We start from the raw sequence: 21872 nt of genomic DNA, 5'->3' as shown, positions 1-21872 counted from the left end.
TTATTCAATAGTCAATATATATTGATTTAGATATGGAATAGAGTATTAGATAACTTAAGACTATTAAACAGGGTAGTGTTAAAGAAAATAACTAAGTTATAGTGCATAACCAAATAACTAAATTTGAAGATCATTTTCAGATACTCATTAGATTATTTTTTAATCGATTTCGTTTCTAACATGGAGCCAATTTTTAGATCAATTTTGTTTATACGAATTCACACTTTTTAAAATAAACTAGCGTCGCCCACGTGGGATGCACATGCATGATCCATTTTTTTATATTTAAACTTATTTTATACTGAAAAATAATTTTATAAATTCATAACAATATGATTGTATGAAATCTGAAATCATAAATATATAAAATAAAAATAATTATTAAAAAATATAAAGTCAAAAAAAGAAAAAAAATAACATATTATTTCAAGTTCTAAAATCACAAATTTATACAATAGCAATTTATTGTACCAATAAAAACTCATATAACCAAATAAGTTTATAAACTAAAAATTGCACACAAATCACATATCATTTAAATCACTTTTAGATCTATACTACAAAAGATCAATCACAAACACATGTAAATAAAAATAATGTATAAAGATAATATTAGAAGATAGCCAAATCGTTCAAAATCATCAACAAAAATACAGCAAAATAGCATGGAATATACAATCGATATCAATACGCATGCATTTAGCCGGAAGGAAAAAAAAAAAAACTGGTTGCATACCCTAATAGAATACCTCGTATCGCCTACTTTCCGTGTAGCTGCCAAATATTCAAAATATCGATTCCAAGGCCCATTAATATATTTCCCACCATGTCTCAAACCTATTGTTTAGTACTTATTGAATTTACCTTTTATTACTTCCACAATAATAAATATAGTATAAATGTATGTATATATGTTTATTCTAGCACTGTTGTATAAATGATATCGAAATATGATATACTACTATAGTACTACAAAGAAAAATAGAAACTTTTATAATATAAATTGCTATATGTGATTTACCATGTATGATTAGGGACCTAAGAGCATCCACAATAGCGAACAGAGGATGGACTAACCGATTTTTATTTTTTTCTATTGCACATTGTGGGAAGATATTAAAGACCTTGCAGCGCCAATTTGATCGCATTAGCCTGCAAAAATGAAGGAAACATCGCTGTGAACCCGAACCAACCATGCCACGATTGAATCATGGAAATGCAAAGGGAGAAACCAAAAAATTCTTATGAAACAAGGTAGATCTAGTATAGCTAAAGGTCAGTACCGGGATATCGAACTCAGAGAATAAGATTGCAACTGTCTATCATATACTAAGCGTCATGTACTATTTAGAGACACATGGTTTTTGGGTTTGAATTTATAAACTAGACATAAAGAAATAAATAAATAACAGAAAATATAAAAATAAATAATATACAAAACAGGCTAAGGAATGTAGAATTTTAGGAACCACAATCAAAAGCTAAAATCCAAAAGAATTCCTTGAATTACGGTCTCTAGAGTTACTAAGCTATCACATATGTAAAACTATATCTTCTCTCGAAGCATATAATTTGTAGATTGCTACCTAGAACCGAAGTGTCCTTCCTAGAACTAAGGCAACAACTCCTAAAAGCTCCTAAGATAATTTTGCTTCATTCAAAGGCTCAAATCTCTCGATTTTATTGGCAAAGACGTCAATTTCTCCTCTTTCAAATTAGACTACTCACTTCTCAGTTCTTGTAGTAAAATCCACATGCATTCATAAGATGGCCAGTCAAACAAATGTATAAGCACAAGAGAAATCGAAATAACTACAAGAGCTAACAAAGAAAAACAATTGAATTAATAACTCAAAATCATTCTACAAAAGATGTTTAATACTCATAGACAAGTAAAACAACAAAAAGTACTAGACATGAAGAAAAACAAAACAAAACCCAAGGTTGAATTATGCAATCTTCAGTCTTCTCTTGCCTGGATCTGCAGAGCTCCGCTCCAATGGAAGATGGATGAATTTAAGTGTGGAATATGGTATGGAAGAAGTATAGGGATGGAGAGGATTGGAGGCTCTGAGATGAATATTATGAATTAGGTTATGGGGTATATATAGGCTTGAAAAGGATTTATAATTGGTAAAAAAGTATCCTCCAAGTAATAGAAAAGATGGTAATTTCGAATCCTACAATTAATAGGAGAGATTTGATATCACAAGGCAACAATTTCTTTCATTTCTTCAATTTCCGCCAATTTCCACCTAATTTTGACTGCACTGCGCAACGTTCGTAAAATGGCCATAACTTTCTCCACAGAACTCCGATTTAGATGTTCAAGGTACCCACTGAAGCTATTGGACTTCAAACTCGTTGGCAGATGGGCTCGAACAGAGGCTGCTGAACCTTGACACCTTTTTTGCACCTTTTTCTATCTTTTTCTATCATTTATCAACAAACACATCAAAATACCAAAATATATAATATATGCAATTTAAGAACATAATTTGCAAGATTGACATTTAAAACGAGCCAAATCTAGGCCTTAAAAACATGCAAAACCATGCCACGACTGAATCATGGAAATGCAAAGGGAGAAACCCAAAAAATTCTTATGAAACCGCATTACCTGCTCATCAGTAATTCTACGCAGAGGCAAAACACCTCCAATGACAACATACCCTTCCTTGCTCTGAGGAGCTCTCAACGTTGAAATCAGCTATGCCAAGGGACGTTGAAGGAACCCGAACAACCTTGGAAGACGAATAATGTCCTGCAAGATGGCATAAAAAAATATATCAACCATCAAATAATAAAACCAAATAATCACATTAATTTATTTTACGATTTTTTTTTTGAAATCATTGTCCACTTAAATGTTTGAATTGTATATGACATATATTAAATCTAAATCACAGTTACTAAATGTCCATAAAGTTAATTGGCTAGTGGGTAAGTGACAATGAATGTCATTAGTGGGTAATTAATCATGAAAAAAATGAAGAGTCAAGTATTAATATTTTATTTAGGTTACATAACACGATATTTAAATTTAATAGAAATAATATTAGAAAAATCCTTTTATATATGACATTATTATTTTAAAATTCCTCTTTTATATATTCATAGATAGATAGATTGATAGATTAATCGGTATCTAAAAATGATCTTCCTATTTTTAATTAAATACATATATTTTTAATTTAATAACGTTGACTTTAATAATTATAGTATAGTAGATTTGATCTATTCAACATTGATATCTAAATAGGCGTAAAACTGCAACTGTTCAAAGAGAACAATTATGGAAAGCTAAACAATCCCAGATTCCCAGATTTCAAGCAGAAAGACAAATCCACCCAAATTAACCCAATAATTTCCAGAAAGCAATGATCTTCAGAAGATTTTTGTCAAATTGTTGGTTGAAACCCCTCCAATATCACTCATTCATCAACGCCAGCCACCAAATTCGATGCTTTTCGGCTTATCCCCAATTTGATTTCAGCTGTATAAGTGATCCTGATGATGCCGTTGATCGATTCCGGAATATGATGAGAATGCAGCCGCCCCCTTCTGTTATTAATTTCAACAAGTTATTGAGTGCTGTGGTGAAGATGCACCAATACCCAGTCGCCCTCCACCTGTTCGACGAAATGCTTCAAAGGGGTGCTCCTGTAGATCACTACACCTTGAGTATTGCGATCGATTGCTTCTGCCGATTGAAAAGTCCTGATCTTGGGTTTTCAATTTTAGGCATTTTCTTCAAACGTGGGTACGAGCCTAATGTAGTAACTTTTAACACTCTCATCAAAGGGCTTTTATTGGTCAGAAGGATCCCAGAGGCAGCAAAGCTATGTTGGAAGTTGTCTGCGTTGCAGCTCTGCAATCCCGATGAACAAACATATAGTACTATGATTAACGGGTTATGCAAAGCCGGAGGTATTCTTGAGGCGCTTGAATTGCTTCATCGATTGGAAAAAGATAGGTGCAAACTTAATGTTTATGCTTACAACATAGTTATTGATGCTTTGTGCAAAGATAGTAAGGTAGATGCAGCTCTTCGACTTTTCTCCTCCTTGGGTGATAAGGGGATTTCACCTGATGTTGTGACATATAATACTGTAATTGAGGGGTTATGCAATCATAGAAGACGGAATGAGGCAGAAGACATCTTGAGGAAGATGATATCGAATAAGGTCTTCCCCAATGTGGTCACTTGTACTATTTTTATAGATGCTCTATGCCGAGAGGGAAGGATGGAAGAGGCTGAGCATATGTTGGTAAGTATGAAGCAAATTGATGTCCAACCTAACATTTTCGCATACATTGCATTGATGAATGGATATTGTTTGCTAGGACAAATGGAAAAAGCTAGAAACATTTTCCAACTAGCAGTGAAATTGGGCATCAAGCATAATGTTAGAAGCTACAATATTTTGATGAACGGGTATTGCAAGCTGGGACGAGTTGATGAAGTTTGTCATCTTTTTACCTTGATTCGCACGAAAGGATTGAAGCACGATGTGGTTTCTTATAGCATAATGCTAGAGGCTTTAATTTTTGAAGGCCGATGTGAAGAGGGCTTCAAGTTGCTGAAAGAGATGGAAGCTCTACAAGTGCACCCTAATGTATTGACTTACAATATCTTGTTAGGTGGCTTGTGCAGGGCTCATCGTATTGATGAAGCATTTTCCATGTTGCATACCATGGAAAGCAAAGGCGTCATTCCAGACATAGTAACTTATAATATCCTCATTGATGGATTGTGCAAAGATGGTAAACTCAGACGGGCAAAGGATGTGTTTATCGAGCTTCCTTCCAAAAATTTGCAGCCTGATGTCGTAACATGTACAATTCTTGTTGGTGCAATTTGTAAAGAAGGTCGGATAGAAGAGGCTATGGATTTGATGATGCAAATGGTGAACAATGGCTGTTTGCCTGATGTTGTCACATATACAATCCTTATTGGGGCACTTTGCGAAGTAGGACGGATAAGAGAGGCTAAGGATTTGATGATGCAAATGGCGAACGAAGGTTGTTTGCCCAATAGTGAGACTTACAATGTTTTTGTCCAAGGTCTTCTCAAATGGAACAAGATGGACGATGCAATTCTTGTATTGAAAGAGATGATTGCAAGAGGAGGATGTACAGTTTGTGCCACCACTATTTCAATGTTGAGTGAACCTCTGCGAAGGGAAGGTAACGAAAGTGTTTTATTTGATATGGTTATGAAACTTTTACCAAAGAAGGTGTAGGCTAATCTAGTATAGGCATACACAAGAAGCTAGAGAGAGATGCATAAATTGATAGAAATTCCTAGAGTTTCATTCTAAAACCGATTGGTGATACGAGGAGCGACTCATTATACTTATATAGGGATTTAGTTCTCTTTGATGTGGATATTGGTATAATTATTCTTGAACCTCCAAGTTAAACCTTGAAGGGATTGGACTTGTTTTTCTAGATTGGTAGAACCAACCATCTATGAAATTGGTCTTAGTTTAAAGTTCAGAGATATACTGTTGGTTCAGTTATCTTTTTTAAAGTTTCTATATTGCTAGTTCAGTTAAATTTGGTTCACCGTCGGCAACATGCTCCAATACCGCGATAGAAATACATAGATTTCCATTCTAAAACCAACTGGTTGTTAGAGGAATAGCCCATTAAACTTATATAGGGATTTTACTTCTCTCTTACAGTGGAACATTATTATAGATATTTTTGTTTCATTTGCTAACATAAATCATATTTCTAGTAAAAGTTTTTATATAAATATATTTACAATACTGTTTTGTTATATTTAATCGGGTTATAGTACAAATACTAAAAATGATCAATAATATGGAGAATTATACAAACAAAATAAAAGATCGCCCAGAAAATAACATTAGACCTTATTTCTTAATAAGCCCATAATTGGGCCTCAATGTACTCCCTCCGTCCCAAGGAAGATGACCCCCTTTCTTGGGCGACACGAGATTTTATGTAACTTTATTTTGTGTGTTAAATGGAGAGAGTATAGTAAGAGAGAGGAGATAAAGTAGAGATAAAGGGGTTTCCATTTTAAGTAATGTGTTATCTTGGCTGGGACAAACCAAAAAGGAAAGTGAGTCATCTTTAATGGGACGGAGAGAGTATAAAAGTAGCCTATTTTGAGGTCCAATAGTTTGAAATACTTGAAAGCATATTTAAGTTGGTTACAAAAAATATTCCCAAAATTTATTAATCATACACCATTCATCATTTACTTGAAAGTACTTCTTTCGTGCCACTATAAGTGAGTCGTGTTTATTTTTAGGTTGTCCTAATATAACTGAGATGCTTTTTTTTTTTTGTAATAAATAGACAATGTATTTACTTTTGCATACATTATTATTTCTCCACTTAGCTTACCAAATTATATTTTCTTAAATATTGTGCATAAAAGAGTGTTTCACTTATAGTACCGCAGATAGAATAATTTTTTTCATTTTATATGTTTATAAAAATTAGACTCTTTACATGTTATTGATATTATCCGACAACGTATTTCACATAATATATTATTTAATTTATTATTTTTATAAAATAGTCTACCATTTTTTCCACTGGCAATTCGTTTTAAGTCATTATCATTAATTACACTATATTTAATACTTATTACACTATTCTCTTTTATTCCGCAATAGCGGACGTCAGCACGGATTAGCCATAGGCTAGTGAGAAGGGCGTGGCGGACATCCGTTATTGCATAAGGCTAACGCGACGGACGTCCCGGAGACGGTCATCCGCGGACAATATCGTTGTCCGCCTATTGCGCGGCAAGTGATAGACTAACCGATAATATACAAACAAAATAAATGATAGCATGGAAAATAAATTAGCCCATTATTGGGCCTCAATGTATAAAAGTAGCCTATTTTGAGGTCCAATAGTTTGAAATACTTGAAAGCAAATTTAAGTTGGTCAAAAAAAATATTCCCAAAATTTATTGATCATTCATCATTTATTTTAAAGTACTTCCATACCACTATAACAGAGTTGCTTTTTTTTTTTAACAAAAAGACTATATATTTAGTCTTGCATAATTTATTCTTTCTGCACTTAACTTACTAAAGTATCATTTTTCTTACATTTTGTGCATAAAAATTAGTCTAAAAATTAGTCTCTTTATGTCACGACCCAACTTTGCTAATTATAGCAAGGTTCGATATACCGTGACTGTGGTTGATATTAAGAAGGTGGGTTGAGTACGAAAAGAAGGATTTAATGGTCGAACTTTCTGTCTATAGAGTATAAACAACGAATACATGAATAGAATGGTTCGATCGAAATGACTCGAGTCGGTGACCATACAATATACTGGCTAGTTATCAGAGTATTTAGAGACAAAAAGGGATTTCTCTTGTTTCAATGCACAGCGAAAGGAACTGAACGCGGTTCCATGTATGAAGACACGAACCTCTGAGAGTATTGAATGAAAATATAGGTAGGTCTGGTTTAATTAGCACCCTCCACTCCATCACAGCTCAACCTGCACATTTAGAAATACATGCAGGGCTGAGTACAAAGGTACTCAGTGCACACGTTGTCAAAATCTACAATATATATTAAAACAAATATTGTCAAGCCATCATACAAGTAATACTCGGGGTTTTTCTGAAAAAGACCCAAGCTTACTAAATTCTTTTACTTTAAAAAGTTGATTGTTCTGTAATTCGCCATATCTGAACTTTCCTTCTTGTGCCGGGAAAGTGGCCACTTTCCACGAGCACCGGACCGGCCAACCCTCTCGATGACACACGGTCCACGTGCACACTAGTCCGAATAGGGACTCTCCCAGCAACTCGAATTCGATTTCTCACTTTATTTGGCATAGCACATTCGGTATAACCAAATAGACAGGCATCATACATAAAACAAAACATTTAAGGCATGACAACATTATTTTCATAATTAATCATTATAAAATGATACTTTATATTTTTATCCGTTGTAGGATAGGAAAGTGCACCTCGTACGCTTCTTTTTCCGCATGACAATATTAACTCACTTGGAGTTAAATTCCTTGAGATGGATCTTGTCCAATAAAAGATAATAACTATTTAGCTGCAAAGAAATAACAATAGCGGATGATATGCTCTTCGGATATGCATCCTATTTTCCTTCTCTCTTTCATAAACTCATTCACTTTAATTAAATTCGAAGATTTAGTTATTGGTATTAATTAATCGAGAGATTAATTAATTAAATAAACTTGAAGATTTACTTGAGAAAAACATACAAACTCACCTATTTAAATTAACTAGTATCACCCACGTGCGTTGCACGATTCTTTCTATTTTCCTCAACTTATTTTACAGAGCGAAATAATTTTATGAAATTATAAACAATATCATCATGCGAAATCTAAAAGCATAAAAATATGTAATAAAATTTCATTATATAAATATATATGAAACCAAATAAAAATATATATTGCTTAGTAAATTCAGTAAAAATTCTTTGTAAATAATATGACCAACTAATTAGAATTAATAAAAAAATTATTACTAATTAAGAATAAATCTATCTCCATCTTCTCTTCTGGAATTCCAGTATTCATCCCAACATTTTTTATCTGCTTGCCTCTATCTCCAATAGCCTCACCTTTTCCAGTCATAATCTCCAACACTTCATCGCCGCTTGCCAGTGTCATATTCTCCAGTCCGATTGCCTCCATCTATATAAGAACTTTAGACAAAAAATAACAATAGTATAAATACATATATTTAAATTTGATGCTAAATTAGAAAATTGTTTGATGGGAACATGAACTTTTGCCACAATAGCAATGTATAAATATATATTAAAAACAAAAATAATATCGTTGAAAATTTAGAAGAATACCTAAAACCAAGCAAAATTTTTGCAGAAAATAAAGCATCGAGTGGGTGAATTATAAACTATCAAATGATATATTTATAGTCCAAACAAACGAATTGGGAGGCTATCCTAAAACCTTTCAATTTCCTCCATTTATGATTAGAAATTTAATATTTTAGTGAATACAAATGGACATAACGGCTCATACAAATGAATTGGCTCATTAATTTGTGATTTAGTTGTAGTTAATGTCTAAATTCATTTTAGTAGTGGTAATGGTATATTATTTGGTCAAAATCGGAAGGATTTTTCACCCTAAACAATAAAGAATTATGGATGTTACAAACAATAAAGAATTATGTTGCACATTACATGTGAAATGTAGTATAATAAATATAAATATTCATGTATCAATTTAAGTTTGTAACTGTAGTGAAAATCATGTAGTAGTATTTTTTAGTTGAGAACCGGCTATTGACACAATCATAAAAACTTTAAATTTAAAATTCAAAATGTGATGCCTTTTGGAATTATAACATATAATGTTAGTATCTACCAAATTTGATAATTATAAGTACTACTATAATAATAACACATCAATCTAAGTTTGTAACGGTAGTAACTCCTTTTATTAAATAGAGTCGTTACTGTATTGACTCATTATGTTTAAATTATGCTTAAACAATAAATAAATTGTCCTCATTATTAGAAAACTAAATTCACATCAATATTTGCATTTTACACCCTATATTTATAAATATTCAAATCTATACTCAGAATTCATAAATTTTTAAAAAGGACCTAAAACTCGCCTTTTATATATGTATAGATTCAAGAGAATTTATCTCAAGCAATTAATTTAATCTTAACATTACAATTAATAAATCCCAAAGGAAGAATTGATAAACTTTAGTTCAAAAATCTCTCTAAACTATTTAACCCATCAAGCACAAAATGTTACACATAAAATTATGGCCCGAGCCACTTTTCTTTTATACTTGGAAAAAGGCCCAAAACCAAGGAGCATAATTATTAGTTCTAGTATATACTGAGTCAAACTAGGCTCCATATACGTAACTTCTTTCTTATCATCATCTGTCTCTATTCTCTTTCTAACTCTCTCTCTCTTCTCTTTCTTTTTCTTTTCTAAATTTTCGCCACACAAGATACAACCTAGAGTTTTTTCACGATCGGGAATCTAAACAATATCCGATCGTCACGAAATTTTAACGAAGGTAGAAGACTCATAAAGCATCATTCTTATCGAAGGAGATCAAATTTTAACGGGTAGATTTTCCAGAAATAATTTCGGAAGTGGCTGTCGGTTTCTACAGTAGCAGCGTTGGTTTTCTATACGATCGGGGGTTCAAACGTTGTCTGATCGTTCTGAAATTTTAAAAGAAGGTAAACAACTCTCCTAACTTCACTTTGACCGAAGTAAACTTTACTTGAACGGTTAGATTTTCTATTATAAGTTTTCGAAGTGACTGCTAAATCAAGAGGTTTATTCCCAAATTGAAACATGTTAGGAGATTTTCTAGTTTCTTGAATAAAACAAATATGACGTATTTGGTAAAAAGGAGAGCATGCTTGGTTATGATTATATGTTCTATATGATTTATTGCTAACATGACATGTTTAATGGAATCATGCTATAAAGATGAAAAGGTTTAATTGGAGATTTGAGAAAATTACCTTAAAATGAACAAGTTTTGTTTAAATGTGCTCCTACTTGAAATTCTCCTTCTTGAAGAATGCTTGCGTGAAAACTTGCTAGGAAAGATGGAAAACTTTTCTGTCTACTTGCTTAAAATTTTGGGTGAAAAGAGATTTAGGTGTGTAGGATTTTGGTAGGAAGAAATCTGAGAGTGCGTCGAAGAAGCGTGAAACAGGATTTTGGTGTGTGTAGTAAAGCTATGCCTCGGTGAAATTATGAAACTGAAATTTTTCACAGCTCTCCTTCCTTATACTAATTTCTGCCGACACTCGCGTGAAATGAAAATAATTGAAAGCTTTTAATTCAACGCTCTTCTTGATTTTGGAGATACGTCTCCCTTGATTTAAATTCTTGTCAGCAGATTTTGCAGAAAATGATGACTCACCTTTTACATACACATATATACACATATACACTTATACTTATGTGATGACTTCGTGTCGTTTTCCGTGAATAGTGCCGCACTATTCACATGTTGACTATGGTTAAAGATTATTTTTGTTGCTATATTATTATTACTGTCGTTTCTGACTTGTCTCATCATCGTTTGTAGGGAGTTGGGGTTTCCTAAAGATAGGATACTAGCTTTGCGAAGAAGCTTTAGCTCATTTATTAGTACATTTTTCATTTGAAGAGAAATGACTATATTTTGTATATGGGCATTTCATATCCATTTGATTTATAATCAGACAATTATTTTATCGCTTCATGTATCTTCTTGCACATCAAAGTTCTTGATCAAAATTATTTTCTCATTGGCGTTTAACTATCAATTAAAACCCATCAAGGATTTTAATAAACGAAACATAGGAGTTTAAAATACTACTTGCTTTAAGTATTTTTTTTAACTCTATACACGTTTAAGGGCGTTAATTTGAGCGGGGTATTACACTTTACATTTTATTGATATTATCCTACAACATATTTCACATAATATATTAAGGGCGTTAATTTGAGCGGGATATTACACTTTACATTTTATTGATATTACCCTACAACATATTTCACATAATATATTAATTAATTTATTATTTTTAAAAAATAGTTTACCATTTTTTCCGCTGGCAATTCGTTGCAAGTCATAATAATGTTAGGCCTATTTTTAAGAGTATTACGAGCTGCTCCTACTAAAATGGATAAAAATAATTGTAATTAGTTAATGCAAATAATTACTCTTATCCAATGACAGAACTATCAGTAATGCTACAGTAATTGACACACTTTTACATAATCATTTTGATGTTGAATAAATAAAAAATAGATATAAAAATTACGAAAAATAATCACTCTAATTTTTCACTAACACATAACTTAGCATTAGTCTACATGGCTAATGTGATAATTCATTTCAATTTATTGTTTTCTCTTTTATAGTTAAAAGTCATGTTTTTTTAGTTTTACTATTTCCAAATATAATAATAATATAATAATAAACTTTTTACTCAAGAGTCTAGACCATTAATACTGGTAAGAATAAAAATAATAATATAATAATAAACTTTTTACTCAAGAGTCAAGACCATTAAAGAAACTGAAAGTTTATACAAAAAACACCCCAAATTCAAAAGATTTTAAGCAGAAAGAGAAAGCCACCCAAATTAACCCAATAATTTCCAGAAAGCAATGATCTTCAGAAGATTTTTGTCAAATTGTTGGTTGAAACCCCTCCAATATCACTCATTTATCAACGCCAGCCCCCAAATTCGACGCTTTTCGGCCTATCCCAGATTTGATTTCAGCTGTGTACGTGAGCCCGATGATGCCGTCCATCAGTTCCGGAATATGATGAGAATGCAGCCGCCCCCTTCTGTTATTAATTTCAACAAGTTATTGAGTGCTGTAGTGAAGATGCACCAATACTCACTCGCCCTCCACCTGTTCGACGAAATGCTTCAAAGGGGTGCTCCTATAAGTCACTACACGTTGAGTATTGCGATCGATTGCTTCTGCCGATTGAAAAGTCCTGATCTTGGGTTTTCAATTTTAGGCATTTTCTTCAAACGTGGGTACGAGCCTAATGTGGTAACTTTTAACACTCTCATCAAAGGGCTTTTATTGGTCAGAAGGATCCCAGAGGCAGCAAAGCTATGTTGGAAGTTGTCTGCGTTGCAGCTCTGCAATCCCAATGAACGTACATATAGTACTATGATTAACGGGTTATGCAAAGCCGGAGGTACTCTTGAGGTGCTTGAATTGCTTCATCGATTGGAAAAAGATAGGTGCAAACTTAATGTTTATGCTTACAACATAGTTATTGATGCTTTGTGCAAAGATAGTAAGGTAGATGCAGCTCTTCGACTTTTCTCCTCCTTGGGTGATAAGGGGATTTCACCGGATGTTGTGACATATAATACTGTAATTGAGGGGTTATGCAATCATAGAAGAGGGAATGAGGCTGAAGACATTTTGAGGAAGATGATATCGAATAAGGTCTGCCCCGATGCAACCACTTGTACTATTTTTATAGATGCTCTATGCCGAGAGGGAAGGATGGAAGAGGCTGAGCATATATTGGTAACTGGTATGAAGCAAATTGATGTCCAACCTAACATTTCAACATACAATGCATTGATGAATGGATATTGTTTGCTAGGACAAATGGAAAAAGCTAGAAACATTTTCCAACTAGCAGTGAAATCGGGCATCAAGCATAATGTTAGAAGCTACAGTATTTTGATGAACGGGTATTGCAAGCTGGGACGAGTTGATGAAGTTTGTCATCTTTTTACCTTGTTTCGCACGAAAGGATTGAAGCGCGATGTGGTTTCTTATAGCATAATGCTAGAGGCTTTAATTTTTGAAGGCCGATGTGAAGAGGGCTTGAAGTTGCTGAAAGAGATGGAAGCTCTACAAGTGCACCCTAATGTATTGACTTACAATATCTTGTTAGGTGGCTTGTGCAAGGCTCATCGTATTGATGAAGCATTTTCCATGTTGCATACCATGGAAAGCAAAGGCGTCATTCCGGACATAGTAACTTATAATATCCTCATTGATGGATTGTGCAAAGATGGTAAACTCAGACGGGCAAAGGATGTGTTTGTCGAGCTTCCTTCCAAAAATTTGCAGCCTAATGTCGTAACATGTACAATTCTTGTTGGTGCAATTTGTAAAGAAGGTCGGATAGATGAGGCTATGGATTTGATGATGCAAATGGTTAACAATGGTTGCTTACCTGATGTTGTCACATATAAAATCCTTATTGTTGCACTCTGCGAAGAAGGACGGATAGAAGAGGCTAAGGATGTGATGATGCAAATGGTGAACGAAGGTTGTTTGCCCAACAGTGAGACTTACAATGTTTTTGTTCAAGGTCTTCTCAAATGGAACAAGATGGACGATGCAATTCTTGTATTGAAAGAGATGATTGCAAGAGGGGGATGTACAATTTGCGCCACCACTATTTCGATGTTGAGTGAACCTCTGCGAAGGGAAGGTAATGAAAGTGTTCTATTTGATATGGTTATGAAACTTTTGCCAAAGAAGGTGTAGGCTAATCTAGTATAGACATAGACAAGAAGCTAGAGAGAGATATGCATAAATTGATTGAAATCCATAGTGGTCCATTCTAAAACCAATTGGTGATATGACGAGGGACTCATTAGCCTTATATAGGGATTTTTGTTCTCTTTGATGTGGATATTGTTATGGTTATTCTTGAACCTCCAAGTTAAACCTTGAAGGGATTGTACTTGTTTTTCCAGATTGGTTGGACCAACCATCTAGGAAATTGGCCTTAGTTTAAAGTTCAGATGTATGTTGGTTGGTGGTCAGTCTGTTTCAGTCATCTTTTTTCAGTTTTAGTATGTATACTGCTGGTTCACTTAAATTTGGTTTAGTTAAATTTGGTTCACAGTTGACGATACTCTCCGATACCATGATAGAAATCCATAGGTTTCCATTCTAAAACCAACTCGTTGTAAGAGGAATAACCCATTAAACTTATATAGGGTTCTGAACTAGGACGCAGCGTAGAAGGCACGTCTGCATTCTGAAATCGGTTTCTGCCTCCATAGACACTAAGATCAAGATCCCATTTAGGTGATGAGATATCAAGACCTGCTAAAATGTGTTAGAAGAAAGCTTATAAACAGCCAAATAAGCTTAAAGCCCAATAAAATTATAGGATTAAATTCAAAAATCTGTCAACATTGTTATCTGTAGTGACAAATCATGCAACATTCTTCCTAAATGATAAGTCTACTTAAACTAATGTAACTTACTGATCAAACAGTGTAACAAGTTAAAGTAAAAAATGAAGATTCTTGCTGAACTTACAAAGCACACCATAACTAACTACTAAAAGGATGCATCTGATCAAAAAAGAATAAGCTTCTGTAACATCAGTAGCATAGTTTTCACCAAAAAAGTGAAAATTTTCATGGTTCTAAATTCTGATACAGCTAAAAAGATAGAGCCCATTTACCTGTAGATTCTTGAAACAAGAAAGTGCAGAGAATCACAAAGCTCAACTGCAGCAGCTCCATATTTCCCAATAAGAAGAAAAAAATAAAGACTTCCCAAGTCAAGAATCATCAATCATTCACCTCCCATTTCAAAAAAAAATCAATCTTTATAATAAAAAGCAGAATATATTTGCATTGGCCTCAGTCCCACATATAGTACTACTGATGCAGACAAAACATATGGAAATATCATATTATATGTGTGTTTTCCTTAATTTTTGGATGTTTTTAACTCTGCAAGAGCTAGAAAGTTATTACAGAGCTTGGTGTTAATACTTTTCTTGAAATTGGTCACTAAAAAAATAAACTGATCAAGAAAAGGGGGAAGAACATTGCAGTCTTTCATAAATCACTTTTGCAAAAGGGATTAAAGGCTGATGGTGGGGATCAAAGAGAAGCTGCAGAAACCAAGAAGATTAAAAGGAAAAAAAATGATTCTTGGAGGAAAAAACAAATACAGTAAAACTTAAATAAATATATTGTTAATGTGTTGGCTGAGGCTTGGAAGTCTTTGGTGTTTGATAAATGGAGAAAATGGCCTAAATCCTTTTGGATTTAAGCATAAAAATTCAACATTCCATTAAAATCAGTTGCAGACCATTTGTCAAAGGATGCTGCAAATTTTCAACCTAATTTAATAAAACAGTCTCCATTTTTCTGAGGTGGAATTCAATAAAGTAATCAAACATAATTTAGTGATTATGACTACTTAAATGCCAATGATTTAGTCATATTGGCATGTTTAAGAATAGTTTGTGATAAAGAACTGATGGTTTTGAAGCAGACTGCAGACATAATGAAGACTGAAAATTCATTCAATTTAGATGCAAAATTTAAAATAACCAATCTGCTCAAGTAGAGTGTAATTCTAATCATAAAATTTACAAATACTATATTAGTTATGGCCATTCATATTCAAAATGCCATTTTATTTTTAATTAGTTATTATACTAACTGAAAGGGATAAATTTAAAAAAATCTGATATGGCTTTTAAATATATTAGTATTAAAATATGTATAAAGATTTGGTTCAATTCATCAACCAAACTTTTGTTTCTGTTACCTGTGTTTGTAGTATATAAAATTATTTTAACAAATATTGGAGTATGGGACTTAGGGGTGGGAAAAAATACCGACATACCGAAATACCGAACTTACTATATCGAAAAAAATACCGAAAATACCGATTTTTCAGTATACGTAGTTTTCGGTACGGTATCAAGGTACTGAAAACTTTCGGTACGGTAACGGTATCAAATATCTCATACCGCGGTATACCGTGGTATACCGAATCTTCGGTATATACCATACATGCGGTATACCGCGATTTACCGAATCTTCGGTCTATACGTTATATGTATAAACTTAAAATATTTAATATACATAATCTAATTCAATACTATATAAAATACCTCAAACATTACTTTCAGAGTTAATACCTCCGCTCCACATCTCACGCAGATTCATTTGACACATATTGCCATTATTTTACTTTAGTTTCATTTGGTACATATTTGAACAGTAACCTAAATCAACCTAAATCGTGTCCCATTTTATATTTAATATTAAATATCAGTAGTTGGATTATGATGGTTTCATCAAGTTTAAGTTTAAATGTTATTTTAAATATTTTGGATATATGTTTAGTTGTTTTGGATTTGGATTTGAATTGAAGTTTTATTATTTTGGACTTTTTTCAAATAGTTGAACATTTGGAATGTTATTTTATATATTTTGGATTTAAAATTATAATAGATTTTTTTATAACATGTATAACGGTATTACGGTATACCGCATTAGCGGTATGATAATGGTATTGAAAATTATCATACCGAATTTTCGGTATACCAAAGGCCGATATACCGAAAATACGTTAAGGTATCGGTGTAGAATTTTGTCATACCGCTACTTTCGGTACGGTATGTGGTATAACAAACACTCTTGGTACAGTATGCTGTACCGATCCACGTCTAGGATGGGTATGGAAAAAAGGATCAACTTTATTTTATTTTATTTTATTTAATTAGTGATGACATTAATTTCTCGTGGGATAGTGAGAGTGTCCAATGACCCCACATGTTATATGATCTATATAAGTATTAATTTCTCATTTGATTCATTTATTTAGATTCTAGTATCTTAATTTTTTGTATTCATATCGTTTTATAAAATAAAAATATATAGCCATGATTTAAAATTGTTGTGAAAATAGATTAATGGAACTTTAGTTTTTATATAATTTGTAGAATTAACATCATATACAATCATTTTTAAATTATTAGATCAAACTACATGTACAAAATGAAAAAAGAACCTACATTTACTAAATCAAAATGAGAGTGATGGTGGGTCTGAATTATATCACTTGACCTAAATTATTACTGCATAATATATTAATTCAGTGTCCCACTCAATGCCGGCCAATTTTTAAATAATTTTTTTAAAAAATCATTTGATTTTTTTGAGGGAAGGGGATAGGAGGGGTATGATTTTATTTGTTATAAACTAGTCGATATGAATATAATTTGGGTTATTATTTTGTTTGAAGTTTAAACATGTACAAAAATTGGCATCTAGGACATAATTAAAAAAAAATCATTTTGATATTTTATAAATAAAAATAGACACAAAGAATAAAAAAATAATCACTCTAACCATTCAACTCTTATAAGGTCATTGTTGACCTTGAGGTTTCACTTACTAGAAAATTACTTGCTCACTATTTAATGAATTGAGTGAAATACATCAATCGTACTTGATCTTTCACTTTTACACATAAATGGTACCTGATCTTTATTTTATAAGTATCGTTTTTGGTATCTAGTGACAAAAAAATCCTAGGTACCAAACATGTGATTTTTTGTTATGGAGGATTTTTTAGAAATTTCAATTAAATAGGGAGTACCAAACATGAAAAAAAAAATCCTTTCTTAAATTTTTTTTTCTGCTTTAGTTTTTTCTTCCGTCTTTTTTCCTTATATAGACATCTAATTGCATTTATAATAGTATAAATCAAGTACAAAACACCTAATTAAATTAGTTATTTAAAGTAATTAAATCAATTGAATATTTATTAGTAGTATTAAATTATTTTATACTCCGTACTAATTTTGGTAAGTGGACTCTACATTTCACTAACTCATTCCATTCACATTTAATTATAAAATCAATATATAAAATCGCATTCCACTCATTTTTCTATCCATTTTACTATGTAGAATTAAATAATTTTTTTAAATCAGTGCCAGTCAAATATAAGACATTTACTCATGCCTGGAGGGATAGTATTTGCAAAGAGAATAATAATTGATAGGTGAATAATGTCAAATGTAGGTGTTGTAAGGGTATAAATGACTCCATATTACTATAATAAGATTGCCCCACATCCCATTATAATAAAAGAAAAAAACAAATCCAACTCTTTTCCTTGATGATCTACTCCTACTTTAGAGCATCCGCAATGGTCCCGTGGTGGCCAAGGGGTGGTTGGAGGTGCGCGACGATCCGCCGGGCTGCAAACTGTGCCGTCAACATGTGGGCGGCGATCGAGCCGCCATGTGAGGCACGTTCCGCACGGAAGCGGACTTCAACAACGCAGGAGGTCCGGAAGCGGTGGAGCGCACTAGGGCCGCGGTGGGCCGTTTTGAGAATTTGTACGCCAACGCCCTCCGTCGCCGTATGGGCGTAATGAGGACGACGCTCCAGAGGATAGCCGCGAGGCCGGTCTTGAAGTATAGCGAGTTCACTCGTGGAGTGCTTCATTACCGGAAGGACTCCGAGAAGTTCCGGCGGGGCGCACGGTGGGTCAAGAAAAAACCGAACTATAGCGCGACTACAGCGGGAAAGAAGGGGATCCCACGACCTCCCCCGACGAGGAGTTTCCATCCCCTCCTTCATTTACGGTCGCCCGCCCGGCGGAAAGCGGGCGAAATGGCCGCGAGGCATCCCCCTATCGCCCCGCGAGGTTTATATTAGTGGAGTACTATCTATTCTATAAAGCTTTTAAGTGTTTCTTATTATAAAGCATAACAAGATAATTTCCCAATACAGAAAACGGAAGGAGATAAAAACACCCCCAAATTCCAGGGAGAAATCCACCCAAAAATTAACCCATGAATTTCCAGAAAGCAATGATCTTTAGAAGATTTTTGTCAAATTGTTGGTTGAAACCCCTCCAATATCACTCATTTATCAACGCCAGCCACCAAATTCGACGCTTTTCGGCTTATCCCAGATTTGATTTCAGCTGTATACGTGAGCCCGATGAAGCCGTCCATCAGTTCCGAGATATGATGAGAATGCAGCCGCCCCCTTCTGTGATGTGTTTGTCGAGCTTCCTTCCAAAAATTTGCAGCCTAATGTCGTAACATGTACAATTCTTGTTGGTGCAATTTGTAAAGAAGGTCGGATAGATGAGGCTATGGATTTGATGACGCAAATGGTGAACAATGGCTGTTTGCCTGATGTTGTCACATATATAATCCTTATTGGGGCACTTTGCGAAGAAGGACGGATAGGAGAGGCTAAGGATATGATGATGCAAATGGTGAACGAAGGTTGTTTGCCCAATAATGAGATGTACAATGTTTTCGTTCAACGACTTCTCAAATGGAACAAGATGGACGATGCAATTCTGGTATTGAAAGAGATGATTGCAAGAGGGGGATGTACAATTTGCGCCACCACTATTTCGATGTTGAGTGAACCTCTGCGAAGGGAAGGTAATGAAAGTGTTCTATTTGATATGGTTATGAAACTTTTGCCAAAGAAGGTGTAGGCTAATCTAGTATAGACATAGACAAGAAGCTAGAGAGAGATATGCATAAATTGATTGAAATCCATAGTGGTCCATTCTAAAACCAATTGGTGATATGACGAGGGACTCATTAGCCTTATATAGGGATTTTTGTTCTCTTTGATGTGGATATTGTTATGGTTATTCTTGAACCTCCAAGTTAAACCTTGAAGGGAATGTACTTGTTTTTCCAGATTGGTTGGACCAACCATCTATGAAATTGGCCTTAGTTTAAAGTTCAGATATATTGTTGGTTCAGTGTGTTGGTTCAGTCATTTTTGTTTCATTTGCTAACATAAATCATATTTCTAGTAATTGTTTTTTATATAATTATATTTACAATACTGTTATGATAATATAATCGGGTCATAGTGAAATACTAAAAATGATCAATAATATGGAGAATTATACAAACAAAATAAAAGATCGCCCAGAAAATAACATTAGACCTTATTTCTTAATTAGCCCATATTTGGGCCTCAAAAGAGAAAAAAAAGATCAGTGTTTTTAACCATTTATGTTACCTGGATAGTGAACATATAGCACATCATAAGCACCAAAAGTGGAAGTGTTGATGGAGAGCTCTTTGCTCCAGAACTTTTTGTAAATCGAGAAGGCGGTAGCAGATGTGAATGCCTCGGATAGAGGTACTAAATTGATGAGTACAGTGGTTTTCTGTAGCTCTGTATCGGCTGCATCTGCTCCCATTATATGAACTTGGGATTGATTTAACGCGACAGCCTCAGCGATTTGCTCACCAAGCTCGGACACCATTGGGAAAAATGCATACAGAGAGATGCTGAATTGGAGCCTGACTTGAATAGGCCAAACACAGGCACACGTTGCTCCGGGTGGTGTGAATGTCAGCGGCTCAGTGCACGTGACAGATACACATCCTACAAGATCGATAACAAGTAAATCTCTTTTTTTCTTGTTTTGTCGAGAAAGAGAAGATCTTAGCAAGAAAAACAGATACATTTATTGGGAGGAGGAGGTGGGAGTGCCATACTGCAGGGGAGCTCGTTGGAGAAACAGTAGGCGAATGGGACGGCCCTTGTAGACGAAGGCGAAGATTTGGTATAAATAGGAACCATTTTCAGATTGAAAGATGTGTGATGTGGAAACTGACCTATTAAATGATTTTGTGGAAATGCAGGCAAAGGAAGAGGCCCTTTCCAGTTCCACCTGACCGAGAATGCAGACGGCCCTGCACAAAAACAACGGGTGATCATCAAAAGAATCAAAGAAAAGAGGAGCGCTCGGAGCAGCCATGCTCTAGCCTTGGTGAGGTGCAAGAGAAATGTGATGGACTTCTTTCCTTAAATGGTGTTTGTGATGAGATGAAACTGGCAACGAACACGAGGATTCTATGCTGGGAGATGGCGCGGAAGGCGCATCTGCATTGCTGAAGGAGCTCAATATTTTTTTCTCAGAGCAGAAATTGACAATGTATTAATTTCCTAACCTCTACTTGATGGATTATGCAGAGGTGGTTGAGCATGAAGGGTTTTGGGATGAGGAACTGCATTGAGAAATTTCATTAACTAACAGCGACTCAAACGAGAAACGAGGAGAGGCGAACCGTGGAGTACCGTTTAGTTGAACTAGAAATCGGTTTCTGCCTCCATAGACACTAAGATCAAGAGCCCATTTAGATGATGGGAAATCAAGACCTGCTAAAATGTGTTAGAGAAAAGCTTAAAAACAGCATAATATTATATCTTATTGACAAATCAACTCTTCTCTAAATGTTAAGTCTACTTAAACTAATGCAACACATTGATCAAACAGTTAAACAAGCTCAAGGAAAAAAGAAGATTCTTGCTGAACTTACAGAGCACATCATAAACTAACTACTAAAAGGAAGCATCTGAATCAATCAAGAATAAGCTTCTCTAACATCATTATTAGCATAGTTTTTACCAAAAAAAATAAAAATTTTCATAGATATAAACTCTGATACAACTAAAACAAAATAGGCCATTTACCTGTAGATTCTTGAAACAAGAAAGTGCAGAGAATCACAAAGCTCAACTGCAGCATTTTATATTGTGGAATG

The 21872-nt window shown here is 34.0% G+C and overlaps 3 protein-coding genes and 1 long non-coding RNA gene across 4 annotated transcripts; 3 read left to right on the top strand and 1 right to left on the bottom strand.

Annotated features, from left to right (window-relative positions):
* The first annotated feature begins 3396 nt into the window (after window positions 1-3396).
* On the top strand, window positions 3397-5432 carry LOC125204432 (pentatricopeptide repeat-containing protein At1g62670, mitochondrial-like). Its single transcript, XM_048103097.1, has one exon. The coding sequence runs from the start codon at window positions 3540-3542 to the stop codon at window positions 5244-5246; it is 1707 nt and encodes a 568-aa protein (XP_047959054.1). The 5' UTR covers window positions 3397-3539; the 3' UTR covers window positions 5247-5432.
* Window positions 5433-12150: 6718 nt separating this feature from the next.
* Window positions 12151-14323, top strand: LOC125204428 (putative pentatricopeptide repeat-containing protein At1g12700, mitochondrial). The gene has a single exon (XM_048103093.1). The coding sequence runs from the start codon at window positions 12176-12178 to the stop codon at window positions 14042-14044; it is 1869 nt and encodes a 622-aa protein (XP_047959050.1). The 5' UTR covers window positions 12151-12175; the 3' UTR covers window positions 14045-14323.
* Window positions 14324-18705: 4382 nt separating this feature from the next.
* On the top strand, window positions 18706-19795 carry LOC125206955 (pentatricopeptide repeat-containing protein At3g04760, chloroplastic-like). The gene is made up of 2 exons (XM_048106168.1): window positions 18706-18818; window positions 19288-19795. The coding sequence occupies exons 1-2, from the start codon at window positions 18706-18708 to the stop codon at window positions 19793-19795; spliced, it is 621 nt and encodes a 206-aa protein (XP_047962125.1).
* Window positions 19796-21195: 1400 nt separating this feature from the next.
* On the bottom strand, window positions 21196-21855 carry LOC125204439. The gene is made up of 4 exons (XR_007173569.1): window positions 21802-21855; window positions 21406-21486; window positions 21279-21335; window positions 21196-21210 (listed from the first exon to the last, which is right to left on the bottom strand). It is a non-coding gene; the product is annotated as an uncharacterized LOC125204439 (long non-coding RNA).
* Window positions 21856-21872: the final 17 nt, after the last annotated feature.

Source organism: Salvia hispanica, chromosome 2 (assembly GCF_023119035.1).
Source record: "Salvia hispanica cultivar TCC Black 2014 chromosome 2, UniMelb_Shisp_WGS_1.0, whole genome shotgun sequence".
NCBI classification, from domain to species: domain Eukaryota; kingdom Viridiplantae; phylum Streptophyta; class Magnoliopsida; order Lamiales; family Lamiaceae; genus Salvia; species Salvia hispanica.
Note: the sequence above shows the minus strand (reverse complement) of the source record. Positions and strands in the feature narration are given on the sequence as shown.

Coding starts and splice junctions, on each gene's coding strand:
- LOC125204432 (XM_048103097.1), top strand. CDS start 3,540: ATGATGAGAATGCAGCCGCCCCCTTCTGTTATTAATTTCAACAAGTTA.
- LOC125204428 (XM_048103093.1), top strand. CDS start 12,176: ATGATCTTCAGAAGATTTTTGTCAAATTGTTGGTTGAAACCCCTCCAA.
- LOC125206955 (XM_048106168.1), top strand. CDS start 18,706: ATGAGGACGACGCTCCAGAGGATAGCCGCGAGGCCGGTCTTGAAGTAT. Junction 18,819..19,287: donor AAGTTCCGGCGGGGCGCACG/GTGGGTCAAGAA, acceptor AGCCCGATGAAG/CCGTCCATCAGTTCCGAGAT.